The sequence below is a fragment of the Microcaecilia unicolor genome, chromosome 2 (genome assembly GCF_901765095.1).
Source record: "Microcaecilia unicolor chromosome 2, aMicUni1.1, whole genome shotgun sequence".
Taxonomy (NCBI): domain Eukaryota; kingdom Metazoa; phylum Chordata; class Amphibia; order Gymnophiona; family Siphonopidae; genus Microcaecilia; species Microcaecilia unicolor.
Window position 1 is genome coordinate 188,073,850 of NC_044032.1, and position 23,102 is coordinate 188,096,951.

Sequence of the window (23,102 nt, forward strand, 5' to 3'; positions counted from 1 at the left end):
GTCAAAACTGTGCAGTGAATTTTGACCTCAGATTTGGTTTTGGCCACCCTCTAGACATTCTTTCACAATCTGCACATGTATGCTCCACCCATTTGAATGAACACCTGCAAAGTACATGCCATCGAATATTGGCACATACTTCTAAAATAATACCTAGCTGGAAACAGCTCCTTTACATGCACGTGTGTTCACATATATGAATAAATGACTAGAATACCAGCATCTGCGCACCCTTCTTGTTGCCTAAATCAGTGTTTTCCAACTCGGTCCTGGAGTACCCCCTTGCCAGTCAGGTTTTCAGGATATCCACAATGAATATGCATAATATTCATTTCCTACATATTCATTGTGGATATCCTGAAAACCTGACTAGCAAGGGGGTACTCCAGGACCAACTTGGGAAACACTGTTCTAAATCTAGGCAGCTCCTTATAGAAGGACCACCCCCCCCCAAAAAAAAAAAAAAACCAAGCAATTTTCAGACATCAGATTTACACCAGTAAAACACTTTTTACTTATATAAAATAACTGATAACGGCCCTCATAAGTGCAATTTCATAAGGCGGCACCTATGTGAAATGTCCCCCCAAAAAGTGCCTATTTCATGTGCCTTTACAAGAAACTCTCAGAACCCTAACAGAACACAAATGCCCTCACACAAATTTACACTTGATCCTAAGGTGTAAACATGCTCACATACACACCTATGTTATTAAACATGTGTATGGATCGCAACTCCAGCCCTGCTCCACCCAAACTACTCCCCAAAACACCTACACTCAAATCACAGGAAGTGCACCTGCGTTTGTTGGCACACGAACTTGTACACATATATATCCCCATGCAATTACATAACAGCCCCTTTGGGGGTAAATTCTGTAAGTGGAAGCCTCCTCCTTAGGTACCCCAATGTCATATGGTGAGAGTCTCTTCTAGAACAGCATCTGGGCACCCAGACTCTGTTATAGAATACTGGTATAACCCAGTTATCGGGGTGCCTAACATTTGGGAATCCACAGTTACAGCAGCATTAGACTAGGTCTAACTGCAGGTGCCTAAATGTTTATGATTATGATGTGACAAGGATACATGTAATTTACTGTATACCAGTGGTTCCCAAGCCAGGTCCTGGAGGCACCCCATCCAGTCATGTTTACAGGATATCCACAATGAATATTCATAAGAGATATTTGCATGCAGTAGAGGCAGTGCATGTAAATCTCTGTCGTGAATATTCATTGCGGATATCCTGAAAACCTGACTGCCCTGGGGGTGCCTCCAGAACCAGATTTGGGAATCACTGCTGTATACTATAAGTAGTATGCAGCTCCACTCACGCCCCTCCCATGTGACCACCCCTTGCATCTGCATTCTTTCTATGCCACTTACGCACACCCGTACAGAACAGCACTCAGGCCCCAATGCTCAAAGATTACCGTGCTTGCAAAGTTTCATTTAGACTGGCTGTATCTAGTCTAGCGTGCACGTTATTCAGCATCTAATGCACAAAGGGGTTCAGCGTCGCTTTTACTGTTCGCCATAAAAGCTGATAATCCTATGCAAATGTATTACAATGAGCTCATTAGTATTAAAAAGAGAATTCCATGCGAAGCACAGACATTTCTGTGCAGTGCACAGAAAGGACTGCCTACCTTTAACGTTCAAAATTTTCCGCCAGGTCCGGAGCTGTCGTTGCATGAGGGTGACTTCTCGGTGGAGCAATCTGCTTGCATTTTTTAATAGTGTCTGTTAAATGTGCCATGTGCGTATGTCCTCACGTAACAATAGGGTTAAAAAGTTGTCTTGGAACAAAAAAATAAGGAAACTCCATGTGACATCACTGGACACACACCTATGACGTGGTTGTCACATTTGTTTTTCCTGGGCACGTATAGAACATCAACGCTTATCGAGAGACTGTTCTGCGCATGTGCTAGGTGCTTTTCCTACCGACCTGACTGCAGAATTTCCACGCATCTCATTTGCATGTGATTTTCTTTGAACATCAACCGCTGTTTCAAAATCAGTAAATTCAACCGCGGATATAAGCACACATAGTATTTAACGGCAACTTTTGAGAATCGGGACCTCAGTCAATTTGCTGCTGCTTACATGCCTAAGTGCTGGTTTTCCTGTACATTTATGCGTGCAAATGGCATGTATCTCTAAGCGCCCTATTACAGAACTACCCTTTTTTGTGTACACAATACTTGTTAAAATTATTCCTTTAACAGGCACATCAAAAAGAGTCGGCACTTGAACACTTACTTTGTGACAGCCACACTGGTGAGGGACGTTGTAGGAGCACCTTTCCTTTTGGGGGAGGGGAAGAAAAAATAAACAAACACAAAGTGCAAAATGGTTTAGTTCACACTTTTAAATGGTAGAACAAAACAAATGTCGCACATGAAAAAAAAAAACACTTTTGAAAAAGCTTTTCATTATACAAATGCAGAGGAAGCGGAAGAGTAATCTAGGAGGTAATTCTATAACTGTGTGTCTATACTTAGACACCCAGAGGGCTCCTATGTGGCTCACATTCTATAAAGGAAATTAGGTCTCCTTTTCTTTAGAGAATACTACCCACATGCATGTGCTGAGGTATGAACATGTATGCCAGCCATAGAGCTGGCAAAACTGTGACCACCTAAATGCCAGCTATACGTGTATTCTATAAGCTATGAATGTAAGTATGAGTTCTGTCAAGACTCCACCTATGTATACAAGTACCTGTAAAATGGACACTATACTAGTTATGCACTCTCTTAGGCGGGTTTTGGGTATTTATGGGGTCACTATTCAAAAGAGTTTAACTGGGCAGGAGAGTCTCCTGCCCACTTAAACCCCACTGAGCTAGCCTGTCGCTGACATTCAGAGGCACTTAACCGTTTTAGTGCCGCTGAATATAACAACTAACCAGCCATCCCCTAACCAGAGTTAGGCTGAAGCGTGAATTTAGCCAGTTAGCAGCACCAGCTAAGAAACTGCATAAATTTAGGACAGCAAAACAGCTATCCTAACTTTATGTGCAGAGTTAACTGGGCACCAGCCTGAAAATCAGCCAGGTTAACTTCCGGGTCAGCGCACATACCCAGATATTCAATGCTGGGAACTGCTCATATCCTGGTATTGAATATGTGGGGTAAGGTCGGCCCATGGCTGGAAACAGTTTACAAGCTGCTTACCACTGTGGGTAGAACATTATCCCCTATGTGCCTAGGTGCACGCATACATGCATATACACTATTATTCTAATCATTTATTCACCTAATAGTGCCTATTTTATAAAATTACTTCCTGAAGGGCAATTCTGTAACAGGGCACTTATGGTTATGCACCACTCGTGCACATGAATGTAGAGGAAACTTGCACATGCATGTAAGTGGCAGCAAATCAACTAAGCACTGTTCTATAAGGGCACATAAGTGTCATAAATGCAAGGGGTTATGGGTGGGGCTCCCACTTGTGCGCACAACTTACAGGATACCTGAGTAACACCAGGGCTGCCAAGGGGAGGGAGGGGAGTCAAAATTCCCCAGGCCCGGCCTCCAAGGGGGGGGGGGGGCAGGCAGGCTTCTTCTTGCTGCCTGCTTCCAGGTGTGTCCTCCCCTGCTCCTGCGTACCGCCCAGGACCCAGATGATTGCAATCATCCGGGTCCTGACTCCCAGCACAGAGAGCAGCGGTACAGGATAGACCGTGGGAGAAGGCACGCAAGAAGCAGTTTGCTAGTGCCAGACCTGAGCCCCCCTTGGAGGCAAACACAGAAGGGTAAGGGGGCGGGCGGGTGCACCGTGCGAGTGGATGGATGTTGTGAGTGGGTGGGTATCGTGAGTGGAAGGGGAGTGTCTTGTGGCGGTCAAGTTCTGCCCCGGGCCTGCTATGTCTCTTGGCGGTCCCGAGTAACACACACCCTTGCCACATTTAGGCACTTATGGTTACACCAAATCTATGACTGATGCCAGGTTATGCTAGTATTCTAGAATAGAATCTGGGCATCCACTTCTACAATTCAGCCCTTAGTGCTTAGAACAGCAGGCTGAGAATGAGTGATATAGTGAAAAATAGGAATAGAATTGTATTTTTTATCTGAAATTTCTATTTATTACTATAGTGCTACTATCTTGCTCATATAAATGTTTTCAAACATATTCATATATACATATACATTATTTTTCACAATACAAAGGTTACTATGTAGGCAACTAAATATTAATAATACATTTTTGTCCTTTATAACCTACATTATCTTCTTCAAATAGTGTAAAACTTTTCATCTGTACGGGTTGAATAAAGATGTAGAGTGGGCAGAAGTAATTTGACAATGATTGACATCAGGTTAACTAATTTAATGGCAGGTGATATGTATAGTATTACCAAATAGCTTAATGGGATAGTTGCCTCTCACAAAATCATTTAAAAGCTTGAAAAGCTCCTGTTGCACATGTGTTAATGTCTCTCACTGATCAGATGTAGACAAGGACGATTCTACCAGAAGGGTTTCCTGAGAGAATAAAGATGAATATCGTATGATTGTAAGTAGAATTGAAAATGAGATGCTAATAGATAAACTCAAAGTACGAGAAATGTTACAAATGGGATTGCGATTGTGCTATACTTACAGCTACCGTTATTGTGAACACATAAACAGTGGATGAATCGTGTTGGTATGTCGCTGAATCGCAGTGATTTATAAACAGCTCCTGAAGATGCCAATGGCGAAACACAGCACTGTGTACAGCATTCTTTATACAGATTGTTGGAAAAAGCTTTGGATACTATTTACAATTTAACCAAAAATCTCCATCGAATTTGGTTCATGAAGGATATATATGGACTGATATAACACAGCACAAAGGGACTTATACCTTCTTTTCACCATATGAACTCTTGATAATGAGACAATGGTTTTACACTATGTGAAGAAGATAATGTAAGTTATAAAGGACAAAAAATTATTATTATTTGGTTGCCTACATAGTAACCATTGTATTGTGAAAAATAATGTATATGTATATATGAATATGTTTGAAAACATTTATATAAGCAAGATAGTAGCACTTTAGTAATAAATAGAAATTTCAGATAAAAAAATACAAACCTATTCCTATTTTTCACTATATAATTTCTGAGGAATAGTACTGAATAATTGTCCCTCACTTTTGTTAATTTCTATGAGAATGAGTGATGCCAGGCTTAAAGCGTGCTTCTCCCACTGATGCACCTTGAGAGCTTGGGCGAGTCACTTCATGCTCTATTGCCTCATATGCATGTTAGACTGTAAGCCCTTGGGGACAAGGAATTATCTACTGTACCCGAATACGTACAGTGGTGGAAATAAGTATTTGATCCCTTGCTGATTTTGTAAGTTTGCCCACTGACAAAGACATGAGCAGCCCATAATTGAAGGGTAGGTTATTGGTAACAGTGAGAGATAGCACATCACAAATTAAATCCGGAAAATCACATTGTGGAAAGTATATGAATTTATTTGCATTCTGCAGAGGGAAATAAGTATTTAATCCCTCTGGCAAACAAGACCTAATACTTGGTGGCAAAACCCTTGTTGGCAAGCACAGCGGTCAGACGTCTTCTGTAGTTGATGATGAGGTTTGCACACATGTCAGGAGGAATTTTGGTCCACTCCTCTTTGCAGATCATCTCTAAATCATTAAGAGTTCTGGGCTGTCGCTTGGCAACTCGCAGCTTCAGCTCCCTCCATAAGTTTTCAATGGGATTAAGGTCTGGTGACTGGCTAGGCCACTCCATGACCCTAATGTGCTTCTTCCTGAGCCACTCCTTTGTTGCCTTGGCTGTATGTTTTGGGTCATTGTCGTGCTGGAAGACCCAGCCACGACCCATTTTTAAGGCCCTGGCGGAGGGAAGGAGGTTGTCACTCAGAATTGTACGGTACATGGCCCCATCCATTCTCCCATTGATGCGGTGAAGTAGTCCTGTGCCCTTAGCAGAGAAACACCCCCAAAACATAACATTTCCACCTCCATGCTTGACAGTGGGGACGGTGTTCTTTGGGTCATAGGCAGCATTTCTCTTCCTCCAAACACGGCGAGTTGAGTTCATGCCAAAGAGCTCAATTTTTGTCTCATCTGACCACAGCACCTTCTCCCAATCACTCTCGGCATCATCCAGGTGTTCACTGGCAAACTTCAGACGGGCCGTCACATGTGCCTTCCGGAGCAGGGGGACCTTGCGGGCACTGCAGGATTGCAATCCGTTATGTCGTAATGTGTTACCAATGGTTTTCGTGGTGACAGTGGTCCCAGCTGCCTTGAGATCATTGACAAGTTCCTCCCTTGTAGTTGTAGGCTGATTTCTAACCTTCCTCATGATCAAGGATACCCCACGAGGTGAGATTTTGCGTGGAGCCCCAGATCTTTGTCGATTGACAGTCATTTTGTACTTCTTCCATTTTCTTACTATGGCACCAACAGTTGTCTCCTTCTCGCCCAGCGTCTTACTGATGGTTTTGTAGCCCATTCCAGCCTTGTGCAGGTGTATGATCTTGTCCCTGACATCCTTAGACAGCTCCTTGCTCTTGGCCATTTTGCAGAGGTTAGAGTCTGACTGATTCACTGAGTCTGTGGACAGGTGTCTTTCATACAGGTGACCATTGCCGACAGCTGTCTGTCATGCAGGTAACGAGTTGATTTGGAGCATCTACCTGGTCTGTAGGGGCCAGATCTCTTACTGGTTGGTGGGGGATCAAATACTTATTTCCCTCTGCAGAATGCAAATAAATTCATATACTTTCCACAATGTGATTTTCCGGATTTAATTTGTGATGTGCTATCTCTCACTGTTACCAATAACCTACCCTTCAATTATGGGCTGCTCATGTCTTTGTCAGTGGGCAAACTTACAAAATCAGCAAGGGATCAAATACTTATTTCCACCACTGTAACTCACCTTCAGCTCACATCTGACAAAGGCAATTAATCAATCTAAAATCTAAGCCTAGTTGTTCTGGGAGATTTTTCTAGTGAGCGAGAGCTTTGTTATTTCCAACTAGGCCACCCTACCTTTTTTGGGCATAATCAGGATTCATCTAGGCCCCCACATGCCTACCCCTAGCTTCAGACAATAAAAAGGGAGGAGAAAACAGCACAAAAGACCTTCTCTACTCTAAATTTAGACTCTAGGACATAAGCCAGAAGTTTACACAGAATACCTCTTTCAAGAAAACCTACAAAGCACTTTCAGAAACCTCTGGCTCCAGGTAGCAAAGTTAGCCATGAGCTATTGCCTTGTCCATTCCCCTATTCCCTCTCCCATCTCCTCCCAATCCCAAACAACATAGTGTTCACAGGTGAGCTCAGCAGCACAATCCCAGCACCAACCACTAGGAGTGGCCTAGTGGTTAGGGTGGTGGACTTTGGTCCTGGGGAACTGAGGAACTGAGTTTGATTCCCGGCACAGGCAGCTCCTTGTGACTCTGGGCAAGTCACTTAACCCTCCATTGCCCCATGTAAGCCGCATTGAGCCTACCATGAGTGGGAAAGCGCGGGGTACAAATGTAATAATAATAATAATACCCCACTTCTGAATCTATTTTGGAGGATGTTCTGGCTTGGGTATATGGGGCTACCTGCTTACAAAAAAAGCAAACACTCTGGAATTCAACAGCAGCAAAAATCACATAGTCAGCAAATGGCTTACCAAAGGCAAACATTTCCACAGATCAGCGCCAGCGCGTTGTTCCAGCCGTAAACTGCTACGGGAAAGTTAAAGGCGGTGATAATCGCAACCAAACCCACAGGATTCCACTGCTCTATCAGGGCATGGCCAGGTCCTTTAAAAAAACAAGCAAAAGAAAGGTTTCAGTTCTTCCTTTTTGACCAAAAAAAAAAAAAAAAAAAAAAAAGAAGAAGACACAATATACTCCTGGTTTTCTCCTATTCTTGGTAAAATGTCAGACCGTTATGGCCGATGTGAGTTGTCTCCCACTCAAAACCCTTTGGGGCCCATCTCCTGTTGAGAGGGGATAGCCCTACAGCATAGAGAGGAACAGAGGATACTGCCACCATAGTGCACCCTACTGCACCATAAGGACCTAATGGCTAAATTATGTTTCTATTATGTCATTTTGTACTAATCTATCTTCATATTTTGTTTTTAAGCCACTGTTGGCAGCTCATAGGGTTCAACAATTCAGGGAATAAATACAATACAGCAAAGTATATTATGAGGGGCATAATCAAACGAAAACTTCTATCTCCATGGGCGTTTATCTCCAAGAACGGGTCCGTGAAGGGGCGGACTGAACCGTATTTTCGCAAAAAATAGACGTCCATGTTTTATTCGACAATTTGTGAGCTGGGCGTTTTTGTTTTTCAGTGATAATGGAAAATGAAAGCGCCCAGCTCAAAAACAAATAAATCCAAGGCATTTGTTCGTGGGAGGGGCCAGGATTCGTAGTGCACTGGTCCCCCTCACATGCCAGGACACCAACCGGGCATCCTAGGGGGCACTTTTACAAAAACAAAAAAAAAGGTAAAAGAGCTCCCAGGTGCACAGCACCCTTCCCTTGTGTGTTGAGCCCCCCAAATCCCCCTCAAAACCCACTGCCCACAAGTCTACACCATTATTATAGCCCTAAGGGGTGAAGGGGGGCACCTACATGTGGGTACAGTGGGTTTGGGGGGGGTTGGACGGCTAATAAGCATTAAGCAGCACAATTGTAACAGGTAGGGGGGGATGGGCCTGGGTCCACCTGCCTGAAGTCCACTGCACCCCCTAACAACTGCTCCAGGGACCTGCATACTGCTGCCAGGGAGGTGGGTATGACATTTGATGGTGAAAATAAAAAGTTGTGAAACATCATTTTTTTGTGGTGGGAGGGGGTTAGTGACCACTGGGGGAGTCAGGGGAGGTCATCCCCGATTCCCTCCGATGGTCATCTGGTCATTTAGAGCACTTTTTTGGGACCTGTTCGTGTGAAAAAAGGGTCCAACAAAAGTGTCCTAAATGTTCGCTAAAAACGCCTTTATTTTTTCGATTATCGCCCTAACGTGTACATCTCTCCTCGGCCGATAACCACGCCCCAGTTCCACCTTCGCCACACCTCTGACACGCCCCCATCAACTTTGTCCACATCCGCGACGGAGTGCAGTTGAAAACGTCCAAAATCGGCTTTCGATTATACCGATTTATTCGTTTTTGTGAGATAAACGTCTATCTCCCGATTTGGGTCGAAATCTAGGCGTTTTTCTCTTTCGATTATAAGGTGGTATGTCACCTAATGCATCAAGTGTGGATGGACACAGCATCAATAATAGTGCTACTCACACAGGTCTAACTTCCACTGTATTAGATCTTAATTAAATCTGTCACATCTAATGTCAAGCAGATCTCAGCCAGAATACCAAACTGTATAAACAGTCTGCTAAATAAGATCTTGCCCACACACCGAGAAACTTGAAAATTGCAGCTGATAATGTGACTCTCAGGCTTTTCAAACCACAAATACTGGTGTTGCATAGCACCATTCCCACAATTACACAATCTCTCGGGCTCTGAGGGAAAGACCACACTAGGAAAACTGTACATGAGTTTGGCCAGAGCCCTCAAACCAGACCTTCCAAGCTGTCAACCTACGAGGTCCATCTGGGATTGCACCTAAACATTTTTAGCTGAGTGGAGAAAAATGGGAATAAATGTGAAAAATAACAAAAGGTAGATAATAGCATTAGAGCATAGATAGTTTTGCTCAAATATATAAGAAATCTGATGCACAATTTATATCAAAAGCAATTTTACAGAAATAGAAAAGGCCGGGTTCTATAAATGGCACTCAAAAACGGGCACCAAAAAAGACAAACTAATTGCGAGTTTTTAAAGGGTGCACACCCTTTAGAGTTTTCAAAAACTTTACATTCAAATGAAAAATAAGTAGTCAACAAGTAGAGAGAGAACAATAACAAAGAAATATACTAGAGAAAATAAAAAATAGTGCTACCTATTATACCAGTCCTCACGAATGAAAGCGGGGTAAGAAGATCAAACAATATAAGGATTTATGTTTAAACAAGAAACAATCCTTAGAACTAGACATTTAACATAGTGCTAATCACAGAGATATGGTTGCAAATCTTCCATTGATGGTACCCAAAGTCCCAACATTTCCAATCTGACCTTCAGCCACTGTTTTATTACTCAAAAACATCACCAGTTGTGAAGGTTGAAAGAAAATAAAAGTCTCTTTTTATTTAATCAGACATTTACATGGAAGTTTTAATAATAAAGCTCTCAAAGCCAAAACTCTAGGATGCATCAATATAAACTGTTTGTGATGCTTCCGAGTTGCCTTTGCCACGTCAGGGAAAACCCTCACTTTTAGGGAACAAAATAGGTGCCTGTGTGTCTGAAGCCTCAAAAGCCAATCGTGATCATAATTTAAAGTCGGAGTCACCAATAATGTAGATGGAATAGCCATCTTGTCTTTGGAAGATTCTAGAAATGAAGTTAAATTTAAGCTGTTTTCAGATATAGGAGTAAACTAATGAATCCTTTCATCTCCTTTTTCTTTTCTTCTTAAATGAAGGCAAATAAAACACCCTGGATATAGGTGGCATCGATTGAGCAAGTACATGCAGATTTTCAGACACATATCTCAAACATATCCTGTGCAGAAATGCCAGGGATATACTTAAGAGTCCAAATGTAAGAATTTGCAATATTGTTATATGTCAATCACACTTATCTACCTTTTGCTCCCGATCCAGAATCCTACTAGTTAGTCTAAGTAGCCATCTACGTTGTAATTGCCTGTCCTAAGGCACACGCCCTTTACAGAATAGCACTTAGCGTCAATTCCCACACCATAACTTTGGACCGTAAAAACTGGCACCAAAAAAAATCCGCCTAGGTGTATTCTATAAACTATGCCTAAAGTTAGGCGCGGTTTATAGAATATGCCTAGCGTCAATCTGCGTGACTAAATTTAGTCACAGGTAGTTACGCCAAGTAAAACTGGGTGCAAATGCTGGCGACTAAGGCACAGACCAGGTGTATTTTAGAACAGCGTGTATAGATTTCCGAAGCACCCAAGCCCTGCCAATTCCATGCCCATCACCATACGCCCTTTTCAGTTCTGCATCTTAGAATTTGCGTGCACCACTTTACAGAATACGCTTAGCAAGTTGTGCGCATAACAAGCAATTATTGGCATTAATTGGAATTTAAGTGTCAATTATCAGCAGTGACTGGCTTAAGATAATTAAGTTGCGCGTCCAAATCAGAATATGATCACACTATATAGAATCTGGGGGTAAGTGTGTGTAGCCACATAGCACAGTAGTCACACATATTCTAAGCCTGGCTGAATGATTACTGTCTAAAGAACCAACAGAGTCCACAGAGACCAGGAAAACACCTCTACGTGAAGTCCTAGGAAAACAGAAGAATAGAATGCAACTTGAGCTTTGGCACCAAAGACCCGACACAGGGCCGTGCTTCGGTGGGAAAAGCCACCTGCCTTATGGGTCTTTGGTGCCAATAATGGAGTTTTGTTCAACACTTCCTGCGTTGAAGCTCACGTTGCATTCTCTACTTTTCCGTTTTCCTTGAATAATTACTGTGCCATTACTACTAAGGGATCGACCGGATTGGTGTGTAGGAGCTCATTCCACCACTGCTAGCTGCTGTAAGGGCATTTCTGTAATCTAGCCATCTGCATTTATATTCCCCTTGTGCACATAGATGTATAGAATACTAGAACTCACATGCGTTAACGGCTACATTCTATATATGGCTTCTGAAAAATCCACAGGGAATAAACTTCCACCTAAGCGTATTCTATAAGCGGCACCTAGATTTAAGTGCAATATATAGAATACGCTTATATTCTAGCACCTAGAACTAAGCGCATCCATTTACACCAAGGGAAATGTGACGTAAATACTGGCACATAGATTTAAGTGCAGACGGGCAAATTCTATAACAGTGTGCATAAATTTTGGAACACCCATGAAACGTCCCTTCCCCCGCCCATAACCATGTCCCTTTTTGGCTCCACACATTAGAATTTAGACGCTGTGCATTACAGAATACATTTAGTGAGTTATGCATGTAAATTATAATTATTGCCAATTAGTGCTCATTATTGTTTTAAGTGCTGTTAAAAATGCTAATCAATTAAGTCACGTGCATTGTTAGAGAATACACTTGGATTTTAGCGTGGAACGCTAAGCGCAATATATAGAATCCTGTGGTAAGTGTACATTTACCTGAGAAAATGCCACTGGGACACCTAAGAGCTATTCTAAAATGGTATGTATAACTTACATAGTGAAATAAAAGCAAGGGGGTGTGTACATAAACACAGCATGGGCAGGGCTCCCACTTACACACATAACTTACAGAATACTGTAAGTTGCACGCCTCCTGGCCACATTTATGTGGCTGCTGTTATGCTAGGTCTATGGCTGGTGTAACTGCAGGCACATAATTGTTAGGTATGTAACCCTGTATCGGCACTAGTATTCTATAATGGAATCTGGGTGTCTAGAGGCTGTTACAGAATAGGCTCCCACCGTGTGTCCTGGGGGTGCCTAAATGAAGGCACGCAGTTGTACAATTGCTTCTTATATGAGATGAAAGAATAGGAGACAAAAAAAAAGGTCTAGAAGGGAGGAAAGATACATGGAATGAAGGAATAGATGAGAGGTGATAGGATAGAGACATCAATGAAGAGGGGAGAAACTGAAGGATGGAGCAATGAGGAAAAGGAGAACGAAGCGCAAGCTAGGGCCACTGACAAAGTAACATAATAAGTGACAGCAGATAAAGACCTGAACGGTCCATCCAGTCTGTCCAATAGTCACACTCATTCTCAATTCATGATTAAATCAACAATGAACGTGATATTATATACTTGATTATGGTCTTTCTTTGTTGTTTCTAGGACATTGACCATAGATGTCCGCCCGGCCCTACCCTTTTGTTCCAATTGCTGTAGTTGCCGTTGAAGCCTACACCAGCCTATTCGTCTTCTCATTTGCGAGACACAGACCGTAAAAGTCTGTCCAGAACTCATGTTCCAGCCTCTGAAGTTGCTGTCTAAGCCCCTTCCAGCCCATCCTAAACCAGACTACAATATATGAGAGAAAGACCATACTAGCCTACCCAGTATCAGCCCTAGCTCATCACAGCCAGAGTCGCCATCTAAGTGTCACTCGACACATCCACACACATGCAGCCATTTAATTTAGGATTTTTATAACTTCCATTTTCTAATTAGAGATTCTGTGTTCATCCCATGCCTTGTTGAATTCCATCACCATTTGTGTCTCTACCACTTCCTTAATGGAAGACTTTCCACATCTGTGTTGTTAAAGCAAGAAAGAGGAGACAACACTCGAAGAGCTTGGTACTAGGTAGGTGAGAGGCTGGGGCAGCTTACGCTTCCACGGGAACCCCGCAGGAACTGCTTCCATCCCCATGGAAACCCCACAGGAACTGTTTCTGTCCCTGCAGGATTCCCGCAAAACCCGTTCCCATGCAGATCTCTAGCTCAGACCCACAAAGAGCAGAAAGGAATGCCAATAATTATTGGAAAGAGAGAGCAGACAACACAGAGAGAAGGAAGCAGAGCAATAGAGACTGCAGTGTTATTGAATCCGGGGGGGGGGGGGGGGGGGGGGGGGTCAGAGTCTGGGTGAATAGAGACGGCATTTTCGAAAGTATGCATGCACTTCCCAACAGTCCAGCACACCTCTCCCTCCATTTTGTCTTTTTATTTATTTTTATTCCTCATGCTCTTTATGGAATTGAGTCTACATGTTCACAGTAAAGAGAAGAAACAGACAACTAGCCCTTGATGTTTAATGCAGCAATTGCCAATTAGCATGCACTAACAGTTGATGTGGTAAAATACTAACTGTTGGTGTTCAGAGGTCATGGATTTGATCAACAGGCTCCTAAAATTGGTAAGATCCGTTTATCTAACCAGAGAAACTCTCTGGTGTGAGGACTGAAAAACACCCTGTGTAGCTTCATCCAAGCTGAGCTGTCAGATAAACATTTATTAACTTTCTAAATAAGTTCAGGAAGCAAACCTGACTATTGTTTCTCTCGCTGCCAAAATATATATGCCTTAAGAATATTCTGAAGTATTGTAGTATTCTTCTGAAGGTACACTACTAATTTCAAGAAAAGGCAGAAATACATACTTGGTACTGGTGAAGCCCATAGGAATGTGGTGCCATGTGCATAGACTTATTGCGGGGCCTCATTTGTGCACGTCAATGAAAATCATATGCAGAACACAAAGCTGCTCAACACTAGGTTCGGCCCTGCTTGGTATTTTGATATTTTAGAACAGAGTTTAAACACACATGCCCTAAAGGTCCCATTCCCAACTCCCCTCCCCCACACACACTTTTACATTTTGTTGCATCAGCACATTTAAAAGGCTAGACTACTAGCAATGCAGAAAAATCCCAAGCTTCAAAGAATAGGGAATGTTACATCACAACTTCCTAACGGTGAGTTACAGTGACCCTGGCTGACTCCAGCTTTATCTACTACAGCTTTAGGCATCTTCTGTACAGAAGCAGGAAAGCAAAGAGCCTTAGGAGGAAATCCGTTCCTTGCCTGTGGCTTGGGAGGACCCTGAGGGAAGGGGGAAAGTGGTATTCCTCTGTGGAATAAACAGCTCTGACAGAAGCACTGCCTTGAACTCTTCAGGCACAGATTCAGAAAGAATGCACTGTATGCCAGTCTGAATGCACTAAGACTGCTGCCATAGACCCGAGATCTAAAGTATCTCTCTGTGCACCAGCCAGATAGTGTTAATGGGAAGAAGAACAGGGAGAAAAGATTTTCTGAAAAACTAGAGCAAACATTTAAGAGTGGGGTAAAGCTCCCTGCGTCCCTAGTAATAACTTTCTTTATTTTAAACTCTTGTCTAAACTGTATACTTAATATTGCATAGAATATTGGAATTTTGTGAAAGGACCCCGTGTCTGTCTATCCCAGCTCAAAATAACTATAAAGAAGGGAGTCAAAGTCAGCACACTGGAAGCAAATAGGAATGTCTCAGGTACAGTAAGTTCAACCACCAGAAATATTAGGTCAGTATTTTTTACAGCCAAGTTCTCCTCATATAGTGGTCCAGTGCTTTGTAACATGGCTCTTAGAGTGAGACCACTATGTCTGCACAAAGTGGTTGTATTCTTGATATGAAGATTAAATTTAATTAATGTAATAAGATTTCAGTGTTACAAGATTTACTTACATAATTTCAACTTGGATATATTATGTATAACTTGGTCTTGGTTAACTGTAGATGATACTGTGTTCATACAAGTATGCCCTGAAGGGGTGTAATGTTATTCCCACAGGTACATAGAGATAGGTGGGGGGTAGGGGGGTGGCACTGGTAAAGGAGGAATGGGGCTTAAAATGCATTAAATTGGAGGGAGCATAAGTGCCAGTGGTAGGTAATGAAATATTAATTTTCTTTTGGTTTATAGGCCAATAAATATCCCAATTTTGGATAGGTCTATATTACCTCATTGTATTGTTTCTTCTTATTTGGCTGTCATCTGTTTGGTAGTGTTGAGTGATTTTAATTTTCATATTTTAAATGATGGAATTAGATGGCACTAATAATATTTTTCTGATAGCCATGGACTCCCTGAATTTTAAGCAAATTGTTAATGAACCAACTCATGAAAATGGTCAGATCTGAGAGGAAGTGACGTCACCGATGTAGCCGGTAGCCTGGTTGTAGAGCTCCGCGGGTTACGGATTAAAAAAGCGTGAGAAACCCCGATAAAGCGCGAGGGATTCCCCGCAAAAGAAGAAGCAAAGCAGCTATAGTAAATGGCGGCCAAAAAGAAATTGGCAAAATTTAAATATGCAGGGGAATCGCCGAGAGTAGCGAGTAAGGCGAAAACACCACTTCCCCCGCGTGGAGCAAAAATGGCGCCGGACGAAATGGAGTCTGATAATGAAAACGAGGAGCAAGTCGCTGGTGAGATTGAAGTAGAGCGGAGCGAAATTATACGATGGTTTAAAGAACTTAAACAGAGATGATTAATACTAGGAAAAGCATTCAAGCTGCAGTTACGGAACTCCGCGAAGAAGTGAAAGATATGGGCGGCCGAATGGTAGAGACGGAGGAGCGGATTGAAACGATGGCGGGAGAACTGCAAACTTTGAGGAAGAGTGCTTTTAAAGAACAGCAAGAAAGAAAACTCATGGAGCAACGTTTGGAAGACTTGGAGAACCGCTCGCGGCGGTGTAACTTGAGAATTAAAGGCATCCCTGAGGAAATGCAATTCAGGGAAGCGGAGAAAGTGGTGCGAGAGATTTGTGACTTTATTTTGGAGCAGGGAGCGGATCCTGAAGAAGGATTAGAACGGCCTGCAATAAAAATTGATAGAGCTCATCGGAGCTTGGGGCCGCAGCGGGGGGATTTCCCTCGAGACATCGTGGCATGCTTCCATGAGTTCCAGGTGAAGGAAGCGGTGTGGAGAAAAGCACGTGCATTGGGAGAAATCAAATGGCGCAATGTCCAAGTGCAGATTTTTCAGGACCTGGCGAGATCTACTCTGCAAAAGAGACGAGATTTTAAGGATATTACGAGATACCTGCAAAAAGCGGGTCTGCGCTACAGATGGATATATCCTAAGGGTTTGTTGCTAACAGTGGGAAGCCAGACAAAGAAAATCTTGCAACCTGAGGGAGCATGGAAGATTCTGGCAGCACTTGGATGTATGGACCTGCCGGAGATACCTGAGGCTTCCCAGAATTTCAGCAAAGACAGGCCCCCTAATAGTAAGGGGGGCTGGACCACACGGGCTGGAGGAAGAACTAACAAGAGTCCACCACGTGTGGACAGTGAGACTGAAACGGCTGCAGGCACCTGAAAAGGAAAAAATGCTGGAGGGCACTGGCCCGGAGTTAAAGCTGAGTAAAAACACTTCTACAACCAGGGACTTACTGTTAAGATTTACAAAAGGTTTTGGCATATAGGGGATATGTGGGAGCATGAATGGGGAAAAGAATGATGTATGTTGATGAGTGATGGGGTATGTTGGGGATAAAGAATGGAAAGGGAACCCATCGGAACGACACTTCCTTAGGGATATCACTGGCAGTTAAGGCTAGTGAACAGACGAGGGGATTTTCGGGGAGGGGGGTGGGACAGGGGAGGGAAGGGGAGGTGGGAGGGATAACAGTTGGTTCATGGAATGTAAATGGCATGAATACTCCAGAAAAAAGAAGTATCATAAACAGGGAAATTCGTAAAATGCAATGGGATATCAGTATGTTGCAGGAGACACACATTCAAAAGAAGGATGAGCGGTTAATACAATATAAGAATTTGGGGAAGAGCTACTTTTTGGCGGACCCTAGAGGGGGGGAAAAAAGGAGGTCTTGCAATCTATATAAAAGATACGGTCCCTTTTGTTCATGAACAGACCTATTCAGAAAAACAGGGCAGGTGCATTGCGGTTAAAGGTAAGATCAATAACCAGCTAATTACTTTGGTGAATATCTATGCACCCAATGAGGGACAGGGGGCATTCTTTGAGACCCTAAGGTTAGATTTACTCCAATTTGTGACGGGCAATGTAATTTTAGGGGGAGATTTCAATTGGGCATTAACAGATCTTGACTACTCTAAGGGCAGGAAGGGTGGTAGACAGGCTAATACGTCTAAATTACTAAGACTGGTTAAGGAGCTAGATTTAATCGATGTCTGGAGAATGCAACACCCCGGACAGCGGACCTACTCCTTCTACTCACATGCGCAGCGCTCATACACACGGATAGATACAATCTGGGGATCCCGCAACTTATGGGGTAAGGTTCGGGACTCTGATATTGGGAGCATACATACCTCGGACCATGCCCCTATATGGATCTCATGGAAGGGATTGGGGAGAGAACGGGGACAAACATTTTGGAGATTAAATGAATCCTTACTAGATTCTGCAGAGGCATGTGGGGAGATTCGAAGGGTGATATGGGAATATATGGAGGACAATGATACAGGGGATGTAACGGATGGGACCCTATGGGACGCCTTGAAGGTGGTGGTAAGAGGTCATTTGATTAAGAAAGGTAGTCAACGGAAAAAAGAGGGTCAAGCCCAGGAATTGAGGGTACGACAAAGATTGGCTTTTTTGGAAGCCCAACATCAGGGAGGGCGGTGTCCTGAAGCGATAAGGGAGCTGCGAGAATGCAGGGCAGAGCTACAACAAATACAAATTAGACAGATGGAATACCATAGAAAGTTAATAAAACAAAAATTTTTTGAATTCAGCAATAAAGCTGGCAGGATGTTGGCACGCAATTTGCGGCAAAGGGTAGTGGGAAACACTATAACTAAAATAAAGGGAGCGGGAGACGGTTTGATGTATCAGGACAAAGAAATTAGGGAACAATTTGCCCGATATTATGCAGCTCTTTACTCATCAGAAGCGAAAATTACAGTGGAGAAGATTCAAGAATATCTAGGTGGGATAGGATTAAGTAGCCTAACTGAGCAACAGAGGGAGTCCCTGGACAAACCCATAACGGCAGATGAGATAGATAAAATTATTAAGGCTTGAAAGGGGGTAAAGCACCTGGACTTGACGGGTACACGGCTAAATTCTATAAGATACTGAGACAGGAGCTAAGGCCACTATTAGTGCGGGTAGGGAATGAATGCTTCAAATCAGGGACCCTACCGAGGAGCATGTATGAGGCGGGGATTTCAGTTCTTCCCAAACCTGGGCGAGACCCAACAATATGTGGTTCATATAGGCCAATTTCTCTCATAAATATAGATATTAAAATATTAGCCAAGGTAATGGCAGAGAGGATTAATAAATTTCTCCCTCAGTTAATCCACACGGATCAAGCAGGTTTTATACCTAAGAGACAAGTAGCTGATAATATAAGGAGAACCCTAAATATTGTTTGGGAGGGCCAAAATAGGGAGGAGGCTTTGGTGCTGTTAACAACTGACGCAGAAAAGGCCTTTGATCGGGTTGAGTGGATTTACCTGTGGGAGGTATTAAAAGCTATGGGATTTGGGCCAGGGATCATATCATGGCTAAGGGGATTGTATGCGAGACCTGTGGCCAGGATAAAGGCGAATGGAGGGTATTCAGATCTAGTGCAGATACAAAGGGGTACCAGACAGGGCTGCCCCCTCTCTCCCTTGCTTTTTGCCATTGCGATCGAGCCTCTTGCACAGAAGGTTAGGGAGACAGCTCAAATAAAGGGCCTCTGTGTGGGGGATAGGGAACATAAAATAGCTCTGTTTGCAGACGACATTCTTTTTTACGTGAGTCACCCAGAGGTGTCGTTAACAAACATCTGCAAAGAGATTAAAGTTTTTGGGGAAATGTCTGGATTTAAAGTCAATTATGATAAATCAGAGGTGCTGGGAGTGGTGGGGCCCCCTTCAGATACCGAAGCTATGTTGGAAAAATTTCCCTTCAGGCAAGCCCGGGAGAACTTTAAATATCTGGGCATTTGGATTCCTAGGGACCTAACAAAGTTATATGGATTAAATTACGATCCCCTATTTAGGGAACTGCGCACAGACATGAGTCGATGGAAGAATGGGCTGCTGTCCTGGTGGGGCAGGATAGCGGTGGTTAAGATGAACTTGGTCCCGCGAATGTTATTTCTTTTCCAAACGTTGCCTTTGGAAGTTCCACCAGTGGTTTTGAATAAATTACAATCAGATATTTCCCGGATTGTATGGGGGGGTAAGAGAGCAAGAACTTCGAAAAGAATTATGTGGAAGGGAGTAGAGGAAGGGGGAAGAGGACTACCCAACTTAATATGGTACTACCAAGCAGCCCAATTGAAACAAGTGGCGGAGTGGAGTAAAGGAGATAGATCACCAGTGGCGACCTTAGAGCAAAGCCTGGTTCCAAGGGGTAATTTGGAGAAAGGAGTATGGGGGTCCGGACGGATGTGCAGTTTACCTCAGGGGAATAGTAGTCCCTTTGTGTCACACCTGCAACATACCTGGGATGTATTAAAAAATAAATTCCGGAAGGGGGTGAAAACCTCTACTCTGGCGCATATAACCCATGAAGATGAGTTCCACGCAGGACAAGAGGGGGGGGTATTTCGTGAGTGGAACCGAAAGGGCCTGCGGAGATTTAGGGATCTTATGTCGGGTGGGGTAATGCGAGACTTTAAGACATTAAAGAGGAAGTTTGATTTACCAGAATCAGATTATTTTGCATACATACAGGTTAGGCATTTCATGACGGGACAGGGGTGGTTGACATCGGACCCGAGGGAAAAGGAGCAATTGGAAAATATTTGGGTGACCCTGGAAGGTGGGAGGAAAGGAATTTCAAGGTTATATAAATACATTAGGGGAGAGAAGATGCTCAAATTGCCCTATATGAATGCATGGGAACGTGATTTAAATATGGAAATGAGTGTGAAGGAGTGGGAGAGGATGTGTTTAGAGGTGAAAAAAGCATCGGTGTGTGTACTAATTAAAGAAAATGCATATAAAGTTTTAAGTAGATGGTATTACACACCCGATAGGCTAAAGCGAATGTATCCTATGGTATCTAATCGATGTTGGAGGTGTGAAGCAGAAATAGGAAATTTCTTACATGTCTGGTGGTCATGTCCTCTTATACAGACTTTTTGGGTGGAAATTGCTATGCATTTGACGCGCATATTGGACACACAGTTCCCGGTAGAACCTACGTGGTGTTTGTTGGGATGGGGAAATAAAAGGGGCCAGAAGTGGCAGAAGAGGCTTAAAAGACTGGGGTTGGCAGCCGCCAAGCTGGAGATAGCAGCCCATTGGAAACAAAGACTGGGACCTACAATCACAGACTGGACAATGAGAATCAAGAACATTGTGGGCCTAGAACAATTGACTGACAAAAGACAAGGCAGATATAAGCCAGATGCGAAAGAATGGTCTCAAATAGAACGATTATGGAGTAGTGAATTACCTGTATAGGAGATTTTGCCAAGAGGGAATAAGGGGGGAGCAGGGGGGGGGGGGGGAGTTGAATTGGGTGGGAGGGTGGGTGGGTAGGGAGAAAATTATCAAAAAAGATTGTGATTTACAGTTGATGTTGGATTTTATTTGCTGGACATGTCAGAGCAGTCGGTTGGCTGGTCTGGCAAACAGTGTATTTTTTCCATTATGTTGTGTTCAATAAACAATTTCAAATTTAAAAAAAAAAAAAGAAAATGGTCAGATCTTTGATTTACCTGTTAACATTTTATTTTAGAGAGGCCCAGACTGCTGGACTTATCATTATTTATTACGCTTCCAACTATTAATAATTACTCTGTTGCAAGAAAGGCGAATAGTTTTACACAGTGTCGCTTTCGAAGCTTCGAGAGTCTCTCATTTAGCTCAAAAAAACTTATGCTATGACAGGTTTATTAAATTATATCTCATAATTATTGTTAGGGCTTGAAGGGTGGAATGGGGGAATCGGGGGGGGGGGGGGTGAGTGTTATAAGGAGTTAATGGCTTTGAGGATATTGGTCCTATAGGTGTGAAGCTGCTATAAGATCCAAGGCATCCTGCCTTGCTATTTATTTTATTTGTTACATTTGTACCCCACATTTTCCCACCTATTTGCAGGCTCAATGTGGCTTACATAGTACTGTAGAGGCATTTGCCAATTCGGCAGACAGCAGATACAAAGTTATATTGTGGTCAGATGAGGTAGGTATGGATCAGGCGTCATGGGGTCGAAGGAAGTGAAGATTATAAATTGTCCAGTACGATCATTAGCTATGCTGTGTTGCTGGGTGCGGGGATTTATGTTGGATCGGTGGGATAGCCCTTTTTGAAGAGGTGAGTTTTGAGTGATTTCCTGAAGTTTAAGTGGTCATGGATTGTTCTCACAGCATTTGGGAGTCTGTTCCATAGTTGTGCGCTTATGTAGGAGAAGCTGGATGCGTAAGTTGTTTTGTATCTTAGTACTTTACAGTTTAGATAATGTAGGTTTAGGTATGATCGTGATGATCTGATTCTGTTTCTGGTTGGTATATCTATTAGGTTTGTCATGTAACCTGGGACTACGCCGTAGATAATTTTGTGGACCAAAGTGCAGATTTTGAAGATGATCCGTTTTTTGATTGGAAGCCAGTGCAACTTTTCTCATAGGGGTTTAGCACTTTCAAATCATGTTTTACCATATATCAATCTGGCTGCTGTATTTTGGGCGGTTTGGAGTTTTTTTGTGAATTGTACTTTACATCCCGCGTAGATTCCGTTACAGTAATCTGCATGGCTTAGGACCATTGATTGTATTAAGTTTCGAAAAGTTTCCCTCGGGAAGAAAGGTTTTATTCATTTGAGTTTCCACATTGCATAGAACATTTTATTATGGTATTTACTTGATTCTCAAGTGTAAGGTTGCGATCGAGTGTGACGTCGAGTATTTTTAAGTTATCTGAAGTAGGTAGTGTGTGTCCTGGGGTGCTTATGGTTGCGGGTTTGTACTTATGTTGTGATGAGAGGATGAGGCAGTGTGTTTTTTCAGTGTTCAGTTTCAATTGGAATGAGTTTGCCCAGGAGTCCGTAATGTTGAGGCCATCATTAATTTCATTGGTTATTTCTGTCAAGTCCTGTATGAAGGAAATGTAGATTGTAGCATCATCTGCATAGATGAATGGGTTGAGACTTCGATTGGACAAGGACTTTGCCAATCGGATCATCATCATGTTGAAGAGTATTGGTGATAATGGTGATCCTTGAGGTACTCCGCAGGCTCCTTTCCACGGTAGTGATATGTTTGAGTTTGATTTTACTTGGTATGTTCTGGTGGTTAGAAAGCCCTTGATCCAATTAAGTACATTTCCATCAATCCCAAAGTGACTAAGAAGTCTCAGTAGTATGTTGTGGTTTACCATGTCGAATGCACTTGACATGTCAAATTGGAGGAGAAGTATGCTTTTACCTATGGCTATTTCCTGCTTGAATTTGGCCAGGAGAGTGACTAGGACAATTTCAGTGCTATGGTGGGGGAGCAGAATCCTGATTGTGAATCGTGCAATATTGAGAACTTGTCCAAGCAATCCGTAAGCTGTTTGGTCACCAAGCTCTCCATCAATTTTACTACTAGAGGGA

At 42.9% G+C, this 23,102-nt stretch overlaps 1 protein-coding gene across 1 annotated transcript in view; it reads right to left on the minus strand.

The window, feature by feature from the left end:
* The window catches only part of ALDH7A1 (aldehyde dehydrogenase 7 family member A1), a 121,768-nt gene that overhangs the window by 74,333 nt on the left and 24,333 nt on the right, over positions 1–23,102 (minus strand). The window contains exons 6-7 of the mRNA XM_030193565.1: positions 7,676–7,808; positions 2,269–2,313 (exon numbers count right to left, since the gene is read on the minus strand). Of these exons, the coding sequence (XP_030049425.1) occupies positions 2,269–2,313; positions 7,676–7,808 (178 nt within the window). The remainder of the gene's footprint in view (positions 1–2,268; positions 2,314–7,675; positions 7,809–23,102) is intronic.